The sequence below is a fragment of the Dasypus novemcinctus genome, chromosome 30 (assembly GCF_030445035.2).
Source record: "Dasypus novemcinctus isolate mDasNov1 chromosome 30, mDasNov1.1.hap2, whole genome shotgun sequence".
In the NCBI taxonomy this organism is placed as follows: domain Eukaryota; kingdom Metazoa; phylum Chordata; class Mammalia; order Cingulata; family Dasypodidae; genus Dasypus; species Dasypus novemcinctus.
Window position 1 is genome coordinate 44,232,409 of NC_080702.1, and position 20,143 is coordinate 44,252,551.

Sequence of the window (20,143 nt, forward strand, 5' to 3'; positions counted from 1 at the left end):
GAAGTTAGGAAATTAGTCCATAAAACTAAATAAATGCATCCAAATTAGAAAGTAAGAACTAAAACAGTTTTTAGTAATGTTATGTTCCTTTATAGAGAACAAGAGAAAGCATCCACAAGAAAATTCTACAGCTCATAAGTTAATAAACCAAATGAGAAATATGAGATTTTATTTTTTGAGGTATGGAGAACCAGGAATTGAACCCAGGACTTCCCATGTGGGAAGCCAGTGCTCAAGCACTGAGCCACATCAGATTCCCTGTCTTGTTTTTTATGTTTCTTTTATTTGCTTGATTTTTTTTCAGGAGGCACTGGGAAGTGAACCTGGGATCTCCCACGTGGAAGGCAGGTGTTCAATCACTTGAGTCACATCCACTCCAATTATGAAATTAATATGCAAAAATTTGTTGTATTTATACACCTCCAAAAATGTTAAGTATGTATTTTAAAAATACATACACCATAGCATCTAAAAGAGCAAAACTCCTACGAATAATTTTAACTAAATAAGTGAAGGACTTGCACAATGAAAACTAGAAAATACTGTTGCAAGACATTAGAGACGATGTAAGGAAATGGTAAGACATCCTGTGTTTTGGATAGGAAAATTTCCTATTGTTAAGATGCCAGTACTGCCCCAAAATTCATAGCTTCATCATTATTCCTATCAAATTCCCAGGAGAATTTTTAAGCAGAAAGGCCAATCTTCATTCAGATAAAATTATAGTTCACCAGGACTGAGTATACATTGTCAGCATGATCTTATTATTTCTTTCTTTTCTTTTCTTTTTATTTTTTGGCTTCTTTAGCCTGGGAGATATTTGAGAGCAAACACAATATCTTAACCTTTCTTCATGCCTAGAACATAGTTTAGTGTTTACCTTATAGTGTTCTGAATAAATATTTGTTGAATGACCAAGAAAACAAACAGTTGTGTGAGTTGAACAGAAATTGCTAACGATGGGGGAGAAAAAAAAGCAATGAGACAAGTGGAAATCCTGTTTAGATTAGATACAGTAGATATTTTTGTGTGTCCAGAATCTCTCTCCTGAACCAGCAATAGAGAAACCATTTAGGGGAATCTTGTAATACTAAGGCTCCCTAAAGTGAAGTGACCCCCTCAAATGTTATGAGCTGTGTGCTGTGGTTAACAGCAATACTGTAATGTTCAGGCATCTATGCCAAAGACACATTGTGTTGATAATGGAAGAGTATGTAAAAAGTGTGCCAAATACATTCTACATTCTTAGAACGATGGTTGGTGGTAATAATTTGATGACATTCTCTCATAATCTGTAACAAATGTTCCACCATGGTATAGTGTGTTGGTCAAGGTGCCTTGTCTGGGAACTCTTCACATGTGCATTATTGTTTTCTATGTTCACAACATCTGTAATAAAAGTATATTTAAAAAGATAATATAGGACCTTCTGATATACCTCATGCCCTCCCACTTTTCCGCTCTCCCATATTAATAACAGTTTACATGTGGATGGTATGGTATGTTGGGGGAAAACCACACCAAACGTAAGGTACACACTATCATTAGTACTTAGATTGAGAAAATATTCTTTCATAAATTGTAATAAATGTTTCACAATTATACAAAGTGTAGGTGGTGGGTTGATGTATGAGAATTCTGTGTGATATTTTGCAGGTTTGTTTTGTAAGTTCACAAGTTTAAATATACACTTATTGTTTATGTATGTTCATGTATGAAAAATATACTTTAATAGTTTTTTTAAAATGTTACTTTTATAATTGATCATTTGATGGAAGGAATTAAAATTAAATTCATATCTTAATGTCAGTTGCATAAATTGAAATTTGAGGTAAGATTAATAATAACATAAGACTTATAGAAGGAAATGTAGAGTAACTCCCTGAGCATAAATTGCGATGAAAATAAAGCAAAAGGACACATTTGAGCACATAAATGATGGACGTAAGCCCAGGAAGACCTGAATGTAAAAACAATATGAAGAAAATACTCCATAAAAGAAAAGGCACGGAGAATCTTCAGAACATATTTTATATTCATAATTTAACAATATACATGTAAAAATGTAAGAAATATGTTTAATGTAAAGTATGGGCTATAATTAGCTCAATTTTAATATTCTTTAATCAATTGCAACAAAGGTTCCACAGTAAATTAATGTATCCACAATATGGTGGTATATGGGAATGCTCCATTTTTAAAATGATATTTCTGTAAGCCTACATCTTGTGAACTAAAAAAGTAAAAAGGTTGTAAAGAATAAAATGTACTCAAAATTTAAAGAATCAAAGGATGTGAACCAATGATTCAGGCAGCAAAACTATAACTAACTTATAAATGTAAAAATATCCTCAACTTCATTAACAATCAATGAAAGTGAAAGTGAAATATCCAGGTAATCTAATTATTCAATAATTATTTGACGAGTATATTACAAATTCTCAGAGGTGGTGAAGTTATGGTAAAATATGGAAAATGTTTGCTTTTGGGGTTGCATGAACCAGAGACCAAACAGTCGTTGTTTGGGGAGCATCTGTCCAGAAGTAGGAGTTTAAATCAAAACAACTCCTGGACTCTTTGAGGGTTAACAATTACTACTATCATGCTCTGCTACTGTAGTGCAAGATGATGCCTAAGGGAGCGTCCTCACTTTAGACAGGCTTGATTTGAATCCCTCCTCTGCCCCTTCACTATCTCAGTGACTTTTGTGCTAGTTGCCTGGTTTCTGAATGTCCTTAATTCCTCAACTGTAACAAAGGAAAAATGATACTAACCACATCAAAGTTACAAAAAATTAAATGAGATAATAAGTATAGAAGGCTTAAACGGTGTTAACAATAGGCTGTGCTCTCATTTTTCATCAATGATTTTGAAGTACTTTTCCAGGTGATAGGCTTTCCCTCATTCAATAAATTTGTTTTCATGTCCAGCCACAACTGTATACTTACCATTCCAGTCCATTTGCCCTTTCCATTCAACAAATACTACCTCAAAATGAATGTCATACCATCATCATTAGTAGACATTACAGCTACAAAGATGCAATGATATATAGTTTTCAAATAAGGAAATACACAATGGGATGAGTGGGAAAATTTAAGCAATTAGATATGACTCAAGTAAAATGACACAGATGAAGAGGGGGAATCTTGGAGTTGATTTCATTCTCATAACATCAGAATGTATCTTTATAAATGAGTTTCCATAAAGGTGTACATCTGTACATCTCATCAATTCAAAAGATAAATATAAAATGCATACTCAGACATTTATTTACATACATTTACATGTAATTTTAAGGAGAAATTCATTTGGAAAACATATAATTGATAAGGGTTTAATATCCAGATTAGACACAAAATTCTTAGAACTCAGCAGAAGACAAATGATGCAATTTAAAAATGGGCAAAGGACTCAAATATATTTTCAAAGAAGATAGACAAACGGCAATACGCACATGAAAGATGCTCAATATCAGTAGTCATTAGGGATGAAGTACAGAAAAGTGCTAGAAAGTTGATGAATCCTGGGCACACTATGCTAAGTGAAGGAAGCCAGACATAAAGGGACAGATAGGATATTATTCTTTTTATATGAAGTATTAAGAATCACCAAATCCATAGAGTCAAAATGCAGATTGGTAGTTATCAGGTCTGGGGAGAAGAGGGAATGGGGAGTGAATGCTTAATGGGTCTAGGGGTTCTTTCCAAGATAATGACCTTTTGGAACTGTATAAATGAAGTGTTTGAACAAGATTGTGAATGTACTAAATGTCACGGAAGTGTTCATTTTAAAATGGGTACTTTTATGGTACGTGAATTTCACCACAATAACATTGCTTGGAAATAAAAAGGAATGAAGATCTGAGACATTCTCCTGTATGGATAAACCTCAAAGACCTCATGGTGGCTCAAACAATACAGATACAAAGGAGAAATATTTTATGATTCTGTTGATGTGAAATGCTTAGAGTAAGCAAATTCATAAAGAAAAAATTATAGATTACAGTTTACTAAGAAACTGAGGCACAGGGATTGGAAAATTATTGCTGGAAAGTTTTATATTTGCTCCCAACCCGAGGGATTGCGGCCACCGCACCTGCCTGAGAGGAACTGGGGGAGGAGGCTCCCACGTGGCTCTGCAGAGATGTCTGAGCCAGGGGAGCACCAGGGCAGCAAGGCGGGGCCTCGAAGGAGGCAGGGCCGCCGGGGTTTTGGCCTCCTTCTGGGCTCCAGGGAATCTGACCAGCGGATAGTGTGGAAGCAGCAGCAGGAGAGGCAGGGGCTGGACCTGTCCCTTAGCCTGAACCCAGGACTGCAGGCAACCCAGTTGGATGGAGGAGAGTCAGTCCAAGAATGGAAGAGAATAGCATGGAGACTATTCAATCACCGGAAACACAAAGTTCAAATCGTTGGGCTGGATAGTGCAGGGAAAACTACTGTCCTTTCCAAGTTTCTGGGGATGACGTTGTGCATACATCCCCTACAATAGGAAGTAGAAGAGCATCTGGTTAATAATACGTGTTTCCTTATGTGGCATATTGGTCGCCAACAATCTCTTCATTTTTCCTGGAATCTGTACTGTACTAACAGTTTGTAATAGTTTTTGTGTACAGTGTAGAGAAAGGATTTCTGTATCTAGTGAAGAACTGTATAACATGTTAGAACATGAAGGAATAAGAAAGCTGGTTTGCTGACGTTTGCTAATAAATAAGATGTTAAAGAATGTATGAGTGTAGCAAAAATCTCTGAGGTTTTGAAACTTAATTTTTTTTTAATTTTTAAAAATGAAATAATTTATATATTTATTTATTTATTTTATTTTATTGACTTTGTAATAATATTACATTAAAAATATATATGTGAGGTCCCATTCAACCCCACCCCCCCACCCCACCTCTCCCCCACCCCAGCAACACTCCCTCCCATCATCATGACACATCCATTGGATTTGGTAAGTACATCTTTGGGCACCTCCGCACCTCATAGTCAATGATCCACATCATGGCCCATACTTTCCCCCATTCCATCCAGTGGGCCCTGTGAGGATATACAATGTCCGGTGATTGCCTCTGAAGCACCATCCAGGGCAGCTCCATGTCCCAAAGACGTCTCCACCTCTCATCTCTTCCTGCCTTTCCCCATACCCATCAGCCACCATGTCCTATATCCAGGCACGCTCTGCTCTGAACAGCGAGGCATTGTGCTAAGGATTTGAATGGATGATGTCATAATTAAGTGAAGTCTACTGACCTCTTCTCACAGACATTGTGTAAACCAAGGTGTGGACTTTACATGAAACCTGCAAAAATGAGTGGGTTAAATATATTTATAATGAACTAATATAAATTTTTCTATAATTTATATTAGAAAAACTAAGACCATTTATTTGAAAACAGAGATGAAGTCTCAACTTTCGATTTGCTTTCTCCTTAATTCCTTTCAAATTAAGGTCTTAAATCTGTGACTGACATTTTTCTCATATTGAACCCTCTCAAGACATTGATTATTTAGCCTGTGGTAGTATGATGAGGGGGCGACATTGTTCACATGGAGAGATTTATCAGCAGGGTAAATCTATCATTCCCTAGTTGAATGTTGTGTTTTTGTTCTACGTTAAAACACAAATCAGCACAGATATTTAGTTTCCAATCTTTGAAAGTTTAAATATTATGAAAATTATTTTGCCTAAGATTGTGTATGTATTGAATATATATGTCAAATTCAAATTAATGGCTTTTATTTATGTTCTATAGAAAAGTGATTAGTAACACATGAATTAGTAATAGTCATAGCTGTAACCATAAGAGATGAGTGCATTGGTGATGTGTCATTTTGTACTTTTCCCCTTAGGCTCACTGTATTGTAATAACCAACTCCCAAGTCATTAAACTGCTTTTAAAAAAAGGCAGAGAAAGAAGTGGGAAGGAAGGAAGGAGGGTGGAAAGCTAGAAGGATTGATGGAAAAGGAAAAAAGCTTTACATTGTGTTAATATTTTTTGTTTATCAAATCACAGGGAAACTTGGTACTATAACTATAATACGTGTCAGATTTTTGGTTTAAGTATTACTAATGGGTAGAATTACACAGGAAATATCAGATCATTTTTTGTATAGGACCATATGCCATCTATATTACTGAATAAATGGCTAATCCAAAAATCATTAAGCCATTAAATGTGATTAAAATGATCATGTATTTTTTCAACATTAATTGAAAACTATTGCATGAAACATGTCATTTCAGAGAAGTAACAGAATTATGTGTGGGCACTTAAATATGAGATGAAAAGTAAAACATACTTTCCAAGCCATTACAATACTTTATTATTTTAGAAAATGTGGTGGTTTCTTCAACCACATGACTATACTGTTTGGCAATTAGAAGATGCAAAAGCCTTTTGAATACTCTTTAGAATTTGGTGTGAAAACTGATTGATGAGACGGTTCTTTTACTAAGTAGTACCTAGGCCCATCATACCTCTAATTTATTTAGGGTGTTTGATTTTTTGGTGTCTGAAAGTTAAAGGTATTTCTGTTATAACTGCAAAGAAACTTTTTGTAAACGTGTTAAAACATATTCTGCGTACTCTTATTTCCATATATTTTTGGCCTGAAAATCTGAAGGCTAATTCAAACTGACATGTTTTAGACAATTCAAGAAAAACAAAACCTACTTTTAATAGCAGCACTTTGGATTTCCTGAAGGTTTTAATGAGAAAGGATAGAACATATATTAACAGTGGCAAAATTTGGAAGTTCTTTTCAATTAAATATAATATAACCTCCAAAAAAACTTTCAGATATTCTGTTTGAGGTGATATAAACTTTAGATAATTTATCTTGTTGACAGTGCAATATTGTGATTGCATTTTTACCAGTAAACTATAAAATGCAAATTTTTGATTTGTATCTATGTTTCTATAATAAAAATTAAAATATATACATATCAGTTTTCTTTTCTGTCTTTACTGAAATGAATTATACTTGATCTATTAATTCAATTATTTGAGCATCCTTAACATATATGAAGGAAATTGAGACATTCACTATAAGGTATATGGTATCTAAAAATCTCTCAATATAGTTCCTATAATCAGCAATCTTTTAACAGATGAAGGACTACTTTATAGGTCTTCACTTGTATTACACACATAATATTCTTGATTGATTTGGAATAGCATTATCAATTAAAGTGTTTTAGCAACCATGATTTTATGTCAAATGAACACAGATATTTACCTTCTTGAAGAGAATAGCACTTTTCTGAGAGTAACTCAGGATGGACTGTATCCACACTGAATGTCAGTGCTTTGGAAAGTCAAGAGATGTAGGGCACGAGTCCCTCAGTGTTAATTTTGATCATTTTAAAGTCAATGGTTGAGGAAAACTGCTACCAGTTTAGAAGTGTGGGAAAGAGGAAAGTTCTTGGAAGAGAATAAAACCTGAATTCCCCTGACTCATAATCTGGTGTTTGGAGAACAGAGAATTAATAAGAAAAACATTCTCTCTGTCCAGTTCAGTGTCCCACAGGGAAATGACTATTCAAGGTTGGATCAACAAGAAGAACAGATTCCTAATGAACAAATATAGAGAAACTGTAAATATCTCCTCTGCTGTACTCAGTTATCTTATGTACAGTCAGGCTGGATGGCATATGGATATTTCTTTGCGGTCCCAAGTCTGGTTTGGGGACTAATGCCTGACTCTCTTCTGCTGTCTTTATAGGGATACAGCCTCAATCTCCTTAACCAACCACCCAGGCAGGAATTTGGACTTCTGCAGAAAGACCTTACCGACTCCATCCAGGTGAGTCAGAAAGCCCAGTAGATCATGCAGCGAAGAGTCAGGGTGGATGGAAATTGAGAGCTTTGACTTGAGCTCATCTAGGATCTACTCCAGCCTGACCCAGAGCTGAGTGATCATTGTACTAGTTTTCATGCCTGCTAAATTAGTGAATGATTTTTTTACATTAAAAATGATTGACTATTTGAGTCAGTAATGCAGGGCACATTACAGATTACTAAGAAGTGGGAATTGAAGTCCAGTTAGAAGAAGGAAGAGCAGGGATAAAGAAGTTCCAGGAAAAGGGAAATATCTGTCCAAGGAACTTTGCAGGTAAGTGGGAATAAGGGAATGGGCTAGTAGCAGTGGCAGAATGTGCAGAGAATTGAGGCAATGTTTTTTTTTTTTTCATTTAAGATGAGGTATATTTAAGGGAGTGTCTATTCATGGGAGCTGTCTAATACAATGGAGGTAGATATTTCTTTTCAATAGCATTTCATGAGGTATATATTCTCACATTGGATTGTCATGTAAAATAGCATTTTTATATAATGGGTGGAATATATGAATTACAACTTTTATTCAGTAATATATATATATTTTTAAGATCAGCTCTTTACAGCAAAATTATTCACAAATCTCACAGCAGCACACCCGTTAATTCATTGCAATGCTCTCCTCAGGACCAGAGGCCCACTGACTAGAATAGATTATTTCATAAAAGCACAATTTATAAATAATGTAGGCTCCTGCCCAGTCAGGGGCCTGGAGCAATTATGGCTCTGTCCAAGCCAAGTTTGTGGCTTGGCCTAAGTGCTGCTGTTTTGGGCTGGAGAAAATGACCTATTTCCTGGTTTAAGAGGCTCTAGTTTCCTGGTCACAGCCTTCCAGTATGGGGATGGAGATGCTGTATGGCAGCCTCCTCCCCCTACACCTCTGCAAGTAATTTTTTTAATTGATTTTGTAAAAATATTACATTAAAAAAAATATGAGGTCCCATTCAACCCCACCACCCCCACCGCACCCCTCCCCCCCCCAGCAACACTCACTCCCATCATCATGACACATCCATTCTGCAAGTAATTTTATAGGGCAAGTTACATATGTTCTCCCTTGGTCACTTACATCCCCCGTTTCAAATTAGTTGTGCAACTCTGTACCTTTGTATATTAGGGTATATGTCTTTCTTACTTTTAAAATAAACATTCAAACAAACATCTGCAGTTTGTTTCCCCTCAACTTTGCTCTTTGCCATTTAGTTCTTCTATGTCTTTATAGACATATTTAGAGGAATGTGTGACTGTCTATCATCATAACAAACAATATTCACTCCATTGTTTTTCAAACTATGAAAGTTCTGCTTCCATCAAGTTAATAGATCAATTTTTATGTGTATTTCCACCTGTATTTCTCATCCATTTTCCTCATTGTGCCTTTTGGCCTTTTGAGGTTAGATCTACTTCTGAAATTGCATCACCTTCTGCCATCATTTGGAAGGCATTTTACTTTCCATTGGACCAGAGGTTGCCTTTATACGTTACACACCCTAAAGCAGTTGTCAGTCTACTTTTGCTGGGAAGGAACCACTGGAACTGAAATAAGGCTGCTGAATAGAGTCTGAGAGATGCAGAAAGAATGTGACATTTGAGAGTCAGAAGAAAAATACACCTCATGTAATCGCCAGTGATACGCAAATCCTTACTAACAAGATGGAGTTATGCTGAGGTTTTCTTGCACATTGATTATGTCTAATAAGAGTTTTCAGAGGATAGATGACAATAATGCCCACAACACAGGTGAAAGTTTTAAAGGTCAATTATTACCAACTAATATAAAGTGCATCTAAGATTCAAAATAAGGCATATCTGATTCTAAACATTGCACTTAATATAATTTTAAAAACACATCAAATGCTTCATGTAAAAATTCCCAGCATTTTTCTACTACTTATATCTTTTCAATTGTGAAATATTTGTTTATTCCCATAGGTCATTTTCCTGTTGAATTGATCATGGTATTAATTTTCTTGTCATTGTAAAAAGATATCACTGACTTTGTCTTTTGGATGAATTTCTTTTTGTTCTTTTTTTAGTTTTTCTGGGCTTCAAGAGGATATAACAAGACTTGGAATGCCAGCAAAACCAAGGAAGGATTCCTTCATCGCAATTTCTCATGTGATGCTTGAGATAATATCTTTCCTTTTAGTTGACATACATTTAATTCCTTCCTCTCTTTTTACTCTGCGCATTTTACTGTTTCTTTAAATAAAGGGAACAAAGTGATCATAACAAAGGTTAGCACCAAGTTTAATGTGCACAGTAGGCTTGTCAGCTGGAATTTCAGAGCATCTTTTCTAAAAATTTGGGGAATAGAAAAACTGATGTTGTCAGCAGGGACTGAATTTACTCCTGGGTGATCAATGTGGCTGAGTGTGAGAAAAGCATGATGTTAACTCAGCCCAATGATGCTAAGGTGTGCATCATGAGTGTGTATGTGATGTGTGTATTTGATGGGGTGTGACCATTCCTCAGAGTAGGGGTATCTAAGCTAGTATATAATACAGAGTCTGGGGGATATTCCACAAAAACCAATAGGACTAGTTCCATCGCATTTGGTGGGACAGCATTGCAACCAAATTATGAAGTGTGAGAAGTTCACCATATGGATAAAGGATTCCCTGAATTTAAAGATTCAGCAGCAAAAAGGCTGACTTGTTCTTAAACATCCTCTGAATTCATCTCTCTTCTCTATCCTCTTAATCATTTTCCTTCCACACTGACCTCCTATTTCACTCTGAACATCTGAAAAAAGTGAACTTTAAGGTCTTTTCCCAAGAAGTTCTCTTCACTGGGCACAAACTTCCCCTAATGTCGTCATGGCTCCTGACTTCTCTCCCTTTAGGTGCTGCTTTAAATTTCATATCATAGATGGGACTTTTCTGAACACAAAGTGAAAAATAACACCATCATTTCACTTTTTTTTTTGCCTGCTTTCTTTTCCTTAAAGCATGGGTAATCATCTCATTTGTAAGATGATTATGTTTTAATTGCATATATTCTCTCTCTAAGAATAGAAGTTTAGGACTTTTTGATTACAGCATTGTGGACTCATTGCCACAACTCTACTTGCCCCTTAGTTACAACTCAATATGTATTCACAAATGAATTAATTTCTCAGGAAATCTGTACTGTGCATGAATCTTTGGTAAAGAGTTGAGTTTGGGAGAAGGAATTCCTAATCAGAGGTGACACTAGAAATACACTAAAGGGATAAGATCCATATAAATAATTTAGATATTATATTTTTGACTGAAATAGACAATGTAATATTTCTGTTTGGATAGTACTATCTGTTTTATAAAAACTACCCATGTTCTTTTCTATTTCTTCTTAGTCTCATCAATCACATGGGACCTGGAAATAAAACACAAATTTCAGATTTTTTTCTCCTGGGATTTTCAGAGGATCCAGAAGTGCAGTCCCTCCTCTTTTGGCTCTTCCTGTCCATGTACCTGGTCACCATCTTTGGTAACCTGCTCATAATCCTGGTCATCATCACTGACTCTCACCTCCACACACCCATGTATTTCTTCCTCTCTAACCTGTCCCTTTGTGACATCTGTTTATCCTCCACCACTGTCCCAAAGATGCTGGTGAACATCCAGGCACAGAGCAGCGTCATAACCTACACAGGCTGCGTCACCCAGATGTACTTTTTCATGATCTTTGCAGGGTTGGATGACTTCCTTCTGGCTGTGACGGCCTATGACCGCTTTGTAGCCATCTGTCACCCCCTTCACTACACAGCCATCATGAACCCCCAGATCTGTGTCCTGATGATTCTGGGGTCCTGGGTCATGACTTTTATTCAATCCTGTTTAGAGGAGGTAATGGTATTACGGCTGTCTTTTTGCACACATGCAGAAATCCCACACTTTTTCTGTGAACTTCGTCAGATGGTCCAACTTGCCTGTTCTGACACTTTTTTCAACTACTTAGCAATGTATTTAATAGCTGGAGTGATGGGAGGGGGTCCCCTTTGTTGGATCCTTTTCTCTTACTCTAAGATTGTTTCCTCCATACATGCAATCTCATCAGCTCAGGGGAAGTATAAAGCATTTTCCACCTGTGCATCTCACCTCTCAGTGGTTTCCCTATTTTATTGTACCAGCATAGGGGTGTACCTAAGTTCTGCTGCTTCACACAACACACATTCGGGTGCATCAGCATCAGTGATGTACACTGTGATCACTCCTATGCTGAACCCCTTCATCTACAGTCTGAGGAATAAAGACATAAGGGGGGCTCTGAACAAATGCTTTGGAGGAACGTCTGCAAAGTGTCATTTGTTCTGTAGTGGCTGAAATGCTCTTTTAGCATTTGTCAAACCCTCAGCTCTAGAAATCTGCTTTGTTTAGACAGATCATGAACCTAAACCTGCCAAAAATCCAGATGACCTCAAATAAGATCAAGTAAAAATTTCAATCAGTGAGTTATGAGATCAACTTTTAATTTTTGATGATGAGAAATTTCTCCTTGACATTGCTAGATTCATGTCCATGTTTAAGGAGTTTGGTTACTGGTATAGAGAAATGTGTTGCATTTTCTGTATTATTTTATTATATCACCTTTATGTTTTGCTTGAATACTTCCAGGGCTGCTGATGAATATATTTCTCTGCTCCCTCTGAAACAATATCAGCCTTTGTTCAAAATTGCATCATTAATTTTAAAGAGCAGGCATTTGTCAATCTAAATATTTACTTTAATATCCATTTATTTTTATCTCTTTCCTGTTCAGTGCTTTCTTCTATATATTTGTTCATATATGATTGTAAAGAAGAGTTTAAATATCTGCCTAATAATCCCTCTTGGAGTGGAGAGTTCTAATTTAGAGACATAATTTATTACTACACAAACACCCATGTCCTTCCACATACTGCTGGTTACCAGACAGCTAATGTAGTTTCCTTTTAATATAGTTATCTGCAATTAACTTGAATTGCAAGGTTATCATAAGTGCTGTATTTATTTTTCTTTCTTTATTTTTTAATGTTACATTAAAAAATATAAGAGAAAATATAAGAGGTCACCATATAACCCCCATCCCCTCCACCCCACTCCTCCCATATCAGCAATCTATTTCATCATTGTGGGACAGTCATTTCATTTGGTGAATACATTCTGGAGCACTGCTGTTCCAAATGGATCATGGTTTACATAGTAAACCATGTAAGTATGCAATCCTGATAAAAATCAACACAGCACTCTTTAATGAACTAGAAAAGCTAACCAGGAAATTTATTTGGAAAGGAAAGAGGCCCCATGTAGTCAAAGACATTTTTAAAAAGAAAAATGAATTTGAAGGGATCACACTACCTGACTTCAAAACATACTACAAAATTACAGTAGTGAAAACAGCATGGCATTGGCACAAGGATAGACTCACTGTCCAAAGGAACCAAATTGAGAGTTCTGATATAGACCCTCATATATACAGTCATCTGATGTTCAACAAGGCCACCAAACCCACTCAGCTGCGAGAAAATTGCCTCGTCAACAAAAGGTGCCTGAATAACTGGATCATATGTAACAGAATGAAAGAGGATTACCAACTCACACTTTTTTCAAAAATCAACTCAAGATAGATCTAAGACATAAATATAAGAACCAAGACCATAAAGACCTTGAAAAGCAATGTAGGGAAGCATCTGTAATAGGATCGTATTACAGAAACTTGTAACAGGAAATGGCTACAATAACTTCACACCAAAAGCACAAGCAGCAAAAGAACAAATAGATAATGGGACATCTTCAAAATTAAAGCCCATTGTACCTCAAAGGAGTGTGTTATGAAAGTGAAAAGAGAGCCTACACAATGGGAGAAACTATTTGGTAATCATATACCTGATAGGAGATTTATATCCTGCATATATAATGAATTCCTATATCTCAAAAATTGAAAGACAAAAAACCCTTTTTAAAAATGGGAGAAAATTTTGAAGAGATACTTCTCCAAAGAAGAAATACAAATGGCTAAAAAGCACATGAAAAGATGCTCACAATCACTAGCTATTAGGGAAATGCAAATCAAAACTACAATGATATACAATCTTACCCCCATAAGACTGGCAGCTATCAAAAAATCAGACTCTAGTGCTCCCTACATGCCACCGTAAATGGCTGGCATCTTAGGAACTCATAACCACAGGGCTGCACCCCTGGCCCAAAGGCCACTACAACAATATAAGGCACAACAAAGCATAACTAAGGAAATTACAAAATCAAGAACAATTAACACAACCCATTTCCAAATGGATACCAGATACTCTGACAATACCCAGTTTGACTATTGATTACAGTACGATGACAAAGAAACCAGGGGTCCATTTTGCTATTCTCTGGGAATAATTGGCATGTTCTTCAATGCACTGGGTTACTATCTCCCTTAAGGTTACATGTTCAGCTGAAAGCCCCCCCCCCCATTATAGATATCTTGACCCACGGTGGGTGGTTATTGTCCATATCTCTAGAGTGGTGCTTCTGCTTATCTTCATATTGTATCCCACTCTGGTGTGGATTGGCCAGTTGTCAGAAGGCATGTCTTGTTATCCTCAGTCACAATGGCAATTGTCCATGGAAGGCCTGCTCCCTCTCCTGAAAAGTCTGTGAATACCCAGCACTGGGTTATGTTGTGAACATGGGCATAGATATGAGTCCACAACAGTACAGTATTGGCTGCTTTCAACCTGGGACAGAATTGTGGCAGGCTCTGGTGACTGCCGTGGTCTGGATTTCCATACCTTGTCTCCCCACACTTAAACTGATCACAAAGGGGAGAGCTCCACTGGGAGTCATAGTATGGGCCACATTTGCAGGTCAAATGTTCCCCTCAGAAGAGTTCCCCCTGAGTTTTCAAGCAGTGCAACTCATACCTCAGATGGTCTTTTAGAAACCTACGAGGTCATCATCAATCTCCTCTTCACGTCATCTCCATATGTTAACAGGATGGCTTTCCAAGTGTGGACTTCAGTTACAACAATCCATGACCATATCTATGCCACACCACTGTTTGTCCAGACCCCAAGACAGGAGAGCCATACAATACCAAATTTCCATCCAAAACTTTAGGGAATGTGAGAGAGTCTTATGTGTTCATTATTAAATGCAAGGGTAAATCACATCCCCGTACAACCAAGTCTAGGGGCTACTACCCCATTCAACATGGCTGCATATTTATAAGGTCTACTTCCCACAACTGGTGAGTAGCCCACACCTGCAAGGCCAGCTCCTTTGGAGACATCATGTGAAATTTGTATTTTAAGAAGTCATTATACTGTTCAATTATGACTGCAGCATGTACTCAATATAGGACATTAAAATGCCAATCAATATCTCCATTTTTTACCCAGATTTGCACTTTGGAACATGTGAAATTGGTTCCTCTGTCCCTCCACACTTCAAGAGAATGCCCATACTGGGCACGTAAAATATTCAATGCCACAATGGTACTTTTTTGGGTGGCTGTATGGAATGGAAGTTCAAAAACTGAACTTGTGTTAATATCCACAGTTGTGAACAGAAAATTATATCCTTTATCAGAGGGAAGGGATCCACTATAATCCAACTGCCATAACTGTAGGAGGTCTGTCCCCTTTTTTACAACTCCTTTCAGGGGAACCTGATTTCTGCATGGGTATTATTTAGCATATAGCTCACAGGCTTTTAACGTGTTCATTGCATCTGTAGTTGTTAATGGGATGTTCCATCTATCACCTGGCTAACTGCAGGAAGATTTGAGCCACCACATGACCCATGTGTCTATGTAACCAGGTGATCCATCCATCTTTTGGATGGTAAAAAGTTCTTGTTGTAGATTCTGCAGAAACATTTCCTGGGCTTATGTGAGGTTTATGCCCTGCAACATGATTAACAGTTATGCTACATTCTTGTCCTTTTGATCACAAGTCCTACCACAAATTTCGTCACCAAAGAGGTCTTTTACCAATCATCCATTCTTGCCACTCCCCCTGGGACAGCCATAAAGTTAGTCCTTTGCACATGGCCCAAATATCTGTACACATAGTAACGGGGCTCTAGAGGTTCATGCATTATAACTAGCCACAAGGCTCTCACTTCAGCCCATTGGCTGCTTTGACAAAATCTGGTTTCAAATCAGATATCTACTCTATCCACTCAGATACCTACAGTGACCCAAGATACCACTATGCCTTTGCTGAACCCATTTGTATACCAGACATAAGCAGGTATAGTATCCATTTTATCCTTGTGCAGGCTACTCTTTAAAGCCTGGGGACCAGGAAGCCCTCTGGATGAGGGGTCAACTCAACAATCTATTGGTCCTAATACTTCCTGCAACTCTGCAGACAGGGGGCTAGTACTCAACATTGTGTGGTTTCAGATATAATCCTCACTTAGCCATTGTGGTCATCTGAGCCACCCCAGTTTTGAGGGCATTCAACTACAAAAGTACCATCGTGCCACAGGGAGGGAAGTTCATACTAGGACTCATTGTGATCCTGTAAGCACTTCACAAGCCTGAAGGTTAGCTTATACTACCCCTAACTGGTGCTCAATGAGAGAAGAGCAAGGTTCTGCCCCTTTCCATAGTTGACACCAGAACCCTATGAGCACCATGCACTTCCCATGCATTTGCCAGTGGCCCATTACAGGGGAATCACTGCTACCAAATACCAAAGACTCGAAGGGGGACAAAACTCACCCCCATCATGCACAGTCAGGTTCACCTGGGCTGAAGATCCACTCACCATGCCCAGAACCTCCTACTGGCTATGCCAAATGTTGGGACCTTGATCCTTTGCCATAGTGGGGGAGTCAGGACCATTTGCAAAGAAGAAGGCATGCGGAGCCATTGGCAGTTTATGCATTTTGAGATATTCTATGCTCTTTTCCACCTTTCCTTGCTCTTTCTCTCTCTAATTTTCCTTTAAGCTTCATTTGTTCTCTCCACTCCTCTGTTTACACGGGAGCTGCTGTTATGTTACCAGTATAATAATATATGATTGACTCTTACAGTGGCATACTTATCATTTTGCATATACTGAACAGCTGGCTTATGGGTCAGTCAGGATCAAGTTCAATTCATGGAAGCTGAGTGCAGTTTTGCTGTCATTGTGTCTCAGATATGGCCAAGTAGTTCACAGTTTGACTAGGACATTTAACTATTGGGCTTCAGCTCCCCCTTTGCTAGGTTTGTTTTGTGGAACTTTTTTCAATAACATTGTCAAACTTTACACATTAGAGGTGATCACTTTTAACAATTTAGAGTAGCCTGTTGCACTTTTTCTTTTTTTTTTTTTTATCTTGGGTATTGGCAAATATTGGTTTCCTTATAAATGAACTGTGGGCTCATTTAAATTCTCCATCTCAGAGCAGAAGACCAATTATTTATTTGTAGCAGTATATGACTGTTAGTTTTTCCCACACAGTAGAATTTTGCATTAATACTTTCTTAAAAAAGAACTTTTAAATCCTTCAGTGACGATGACATCTTCTTTTGATTTCATTTTCATGCAATAATAGTATGATGACATTTTTTCCAGTTATGACTTCATGTGCATCTCCTAAGTGAACTGTAAATATTCAATACTGTTTTTGCTCATAAAATTGGTAACCTTTCTGTTTCTCACAATTAGGAGATTTGAGTGAGTGGGTTTTTCATTTTACTTTTTCTGCATGATATTTTTGTTTTGAGTTTTTCAATATGATCTTCCAATTTTTCATCTTATTCTCTCCTATTTCTACCAAAGACTTTATATTCAGAAAATATGATTTTTTAAGATTGAAATGATGCAGAAATTTAAGTATTTATATGTTCATCTGTATTTTCTTCTAACAGCTAGTATTTTCTCTTATTTCATATTTGTTTGAAATTTATTTGAAAATAGATACAGTCTAACCTTATGTTCTTCTAAATAGTTAATGTCATCAAACAATTTTTCATAATGTTAAAACAACTTGTCTAATGTAAATGAGAACTAAATATATGAAAGTTAATGTGACATAATTTAATATATCCAAAATGATAGTGAACAGAAAATTAAATTTTAAAATCTAGGGTTATTCCATTTAAAATCATAAAATGAAAGATTAGTGTCACATTTCTATTATTCTTGAAATTCTCTGGAATTTTAAACCAAGGAAAAATCATTTAAATATAAATGTCTATTAGTAATTGTATGGAATATGTGTTATTTATAAGTTATTTGGTGAAAGAAAATGGATTTGAGAAAAATTGTTAAAGTGATTTAAAAAAACCAGAAAGCTAACATGACAATACCAAAAATAATCAAAAGATTTTCTAACATAATTGAAACATCACAGACATATTGGAGGGAGTAATCTCTACCCTATTGATATTGAACCTAAACAACTCTTAGACAGAGATGACCATGATATTCATAAACACTGCAACGATATTTACTGAAATGGTATTTAAATATCTAATATATTTTTTCTATTATTGCAATAAGAACATGAACTTAAAAATGTTAAATCTTTCTAAATTAATTCATATCTTTAATGGAATCCACATTAAATAGAATATTTTTAATCTGATGAGCATTGGAGTATATTGGAAAATGTTCATTAGAGTCTCTTATCTTAAAAGAGGACAGTGTTTAGTCTCCATTTCTTTTGAATTTATATCAGAAAAACTGTCACATAAATGAAACACAAAAAATAAACAGTTATTAGAGAGGATGTTAATTTTTTAGCCATAGGTTGGCAAAGGCACTAGAGAATGTAACATGTACAAATGACTGAAAGATAGAACAAAGGACACTGAAAATGATTGAAATATCTGTCCTTGAGTTGGGAAATTTCCAATCCCACAGCATTGATCTGTAAGGTTTTAGAATGCTAAGAATACATTGTAGCATTGGGTTCCAGGCAAGGCAGCAAAAGTAACCATCATTTGTCATCAAGGAGAACCAATTATTAGACAAGATGCATGGCATCATGAGCTACTGAGTTTAGGGTATTGCTGTCATGCTGGATATGTCAATTTGCACTGATTATTTTGTTTCTTTTCCCCTCAAGATGGGAAACGTAGCCATCTCAAGGAAACAAGAAACCAAACAGTAGTACCAAACTTTCTTTGCCTGAGATTTGCAGAAGAGAAGGAATTGCAGCCTCTGCTCTTTGGGCTGTTCTTGTCTATGTACCTGGTTACCTTCCCTGAGAACCTGCTGGTCATCTTGGCCATCATATCAGACTCCTACCTCCACATGCCCATGAACTTCTTCCTCTCCTCCCTGTCCTTGGCTGACTTTGAGTTCACCAATTCCACCGTCCCAACAATGCTGCTGGGCATCCAGACACAGAACAAAATTATCAGCCATGCAGCCTGCCTCACCCAGATATTATTTTCTTTGTATTTGGATACCTGGACATTTTCCTGCTTACTGCTATGGCCAATGACCACTTTGTTGCCATCCATCACCCCGGCATTAAACAGTCATCATGAAGCCCTGGCCCTGTGTCATGATGGTTCTGGGGTCCTGGTGTCTCACTGTCATGATGGTCCTGATTGAGATGTTTTACCCTCTTCAGGTTGTCCTTCTGCACTAACGTAGAAGTCCTTCCTGAAGTCCTGAAGATCGCCTCTTCTGACATCCTTCTCAATAATTTACTTGTGTATTTTGTAGCTATTGTTAGTGGCATTCCTCCTGTCATTGGGATCCTCTTCTCTTATTCCAAGACTGTCTCCTCCATTCTAAGGATTTCCTCAGCTGGTGTTAAATACAAAGCCTTTTCTACCTGTGGGTGTCACCTGTCAGTTGACTCCCTGTTCTATGGCACAGGCACTGGCGTCTACCTGAGCTTTGAAACCATACCATCCTCTAGGAAAAATTTGGTGGCCTCGGTCATATGTGCATTAGTTACCCCCATGCTGAACCCTTCATCTACAGCAAGAGGAGCAGGAATATGAAGGGGGCATTGTGGAAGCTCCTTGGCTGAGCTGCCAACTCTCAGTATTGAGACATTTGGAAAAATGTGATAAGTTCGAATGATGTTGTTGTGCAGTGGATGGGCATGAGAGTGGTGCAGTGATGCTAATGGGCTTGATGGTGCAATTTCTGAAGAGGGAGGGGGTAGGGAGGTGGATTTGGTTGATCCATGGAACTGTGGTGAGGGTGACTGTTGGGCAATTGCATGTGTGTGGTTAATATTACAATGTTAGGAAAGTTCTTTTGGCAAATATGGCAAGTGTAGGACACTGGGTGTGAGGACATATGCGGGATAGGGCACACCTGGAGCATGCTTCAGTGGAATAATTAGGTGTTCATCTTGTCATACTGCAGTATCTCAGTGGGTG

At 37.2% G+C, this 20,143-nt stretch overlaps 1 protein-coding gene across 1 annotated transcript; it reads left to right on the forward strand.

The window, feature by feature from the left end:
• The first annotated feature begins 4,146 nt into the window (after positions 1-4,146).
• LOC131276857 (olfactory receptor 7A10-like) lies at positions 4,147-19,756 on the forward strand. The gene is made up of 4 exons (XM_071212800.1): positions 4,147-4,343; positions 7,728-7,808; positions 11,178-12,113; positions 19,378-19,756. The coding sequence occupies exons 1-4, from the start codon at positions 4,147-4,149 to the stop codon at positions 19,754-19,756; spliced, it is 1,593 nt and encodes a 530-aa protein (XP_071068901.1).
• The last annotated feature ends 387 nt before the right edge of the window (positions 19,757-20,143 follow it).